General features: G+C 36.4%; 1 protein-coding gene across 1 annotated transcript; it reads left to right on the forward strand.

The window, feature by feature from the left end:
• The first annotated feature begins 295 nt into the window (after positions 1-295).
• LOC138904366 (uncharacterized) lies at positions 296-1030 on the forward strand. The gene has a single exon (XM_070192867.1). The coding sequence runs from the start codon at positions 296-298 to the stop codon at positions 1028-1030; it is 735 nt and encodes a 244-aa protein (XP_070048968.1).
• Positions 1031-1958: the final 928 nt, after the last annotated feature.

Consider the following 1958-nt stretch of genomic DNA (forward strand, 5'->3'; position numbering starts at 1 on the left):
CCACCAATAGCAATCTAGTAGGTGGTTAAGTTTGTTGGACAAGTGTATTATATATACACACACGTGTATTCACACATATTCAATATACAGAATAATATTTTCTGATGCTATCTTCTTCTTCATTCTGTCTTCTTTCTCATCTTTTTTCTTCTGCACTACACTTCTTAGTTCCTCTTCTTCTACATACAATTACATGGTATTAGAGCCCAGCTAGTAATCTCTAGCTTGTGGTTCGATCATTCTTCAACAAAATCAACTACTCTCTGTTTAGTGTTCTTAACATTCTTGATCAACGATGGCGGCGATCCCACAAAATCATACAAATGAGCAACATGCAAAAACTCTAGCTCCAACTCCTATGCTAGGGGTGAATCAAGCACCTGGAATAGATTATAATCACCCATTATTCCTGTCTCCGTCGGATGTTAGTGGAATTCAAATTATATTATTTCAATTGATAGGTATCGAAAACTACTCTATTTGGTTTAGATCGATGAGGGTAGCTCTTTTGGGTAGGAACAAATTGGGGTTGGTAGATGGTTCTTGTGCTAAAGAAAAATTCCCAGAAATAATGTGGAATCATTGGGAAAGAGTTAATGCAATAGTTCTTTCTTGGATTATGAATTCTGTGGCTAGTGGATTATTAGGTAGAATTATGTATGCTTCAAGTGCACAGGCTGTGTGGAATGATTTGTTTGAAAGATTTAACAAAGTAGATGGTGCAAGATCTTTTAATCTGCACAAAGAAATTGCTACCTTATGTCAAGAAACTGCATCTGTATCTGTCTATTTCTCGAAGTTGAAGGATTTGTGGGAAGAATTTGAAGCATTGGTTCCATCCCCTGGTTGTGATTATGAAAAATCAAGGGATTTTGTGGTGCATTTACAGAAATTAAAACTGTTCCACTTCTTGATGGGGTTGAATGACTCATACAGTCAAGCAAGAAGCCAAGTACTATTAATGAGTCCAATGCCTACTGTAAATCAGGCGTATAAAATGATAATCAGTTATGAAGTTAAAAAACAGTAGCAGCCTCAGCATGGTTGTTAGGTGCAAATCCAACTAATATGGCTGGTCAATATGATGTGGCTATGTATTCAAGAATAGGTGGAAATCAAAGGTTTAATCAGAAAGTAATAAAGAACTACAATGTTCAATGTGAGTTTTGCAAACTCAAAGGTCATAGCAAGGAAAATTGTTACAAGATTGTGGGATATCCCACAGACTTTAAACTCAGGAAGAAAGGGGGAGTTGGGAACTATATTTCTCATAACACAATGACTGAGTCTGCAACTCAGAACAATGGAAATACAAGGTTCAATAATACAGCTGCTTACAATGTCCTAAATGAAGACAATTTACAGAACAATCAGACTACTGGGAATATATTTGGTCAGTTCACTGGATTGATAGATGCTGCAAATCAATCTATGGGACAAACTATGAGTAATCAACTAAATTTGCAAGGACAGCTGACTAGTTGCACATTTACTAAAGAGCAGTATGAGCAGATCCTCCATTTGCTAAACAACAACAATATTGGGCCAACTTCTAGTGCCAATGTAGCAGGTACATCTAAGTATTTTAAAGATTGGATAATAGATACTGAGGCTACCAATCATATGGTAGCAGATATGAACTTGTTGGATAAGTCTACTATAGTACAAACTCAGTATCCAAAAAGAGTGTCCATGCCTAATGGAGATGTGACACAGGTTACACACACTGGAGCCAGTACCATAGCAAGTAGAAACACAATAACTAATGTGTTTTATATTCCTCAGTTCAAATTTAATCTTCTTTCAGTTTCTAAACTGACAAAAGAGTTGAGATGCTTAGTAGCTTTCTTCCCTGATTTTTACATTTTTCAGGAACTCTTCACTGGGAAGGTGAAGGCGATTGGTAGAGAAAATGATGGGTTGTATATACTAAGAAGTCAAACAGCAGGAAACAATTG

Source organism: Nicotiana tomentosiformis, chromosome 2, assembly GCF_000390325.3.
Source record: "Nicotiana tomentosiformis chromosome 2, ASM39032v3, whole genome shotgun sequence".
NCBI classification, from domain to species: Eukaryota; Viridiplantae; Streptophyta; class Magnoliopsida; order Solanales; family Solanaceae; genus Nicotiana; species Nicotiana tomentosiformis.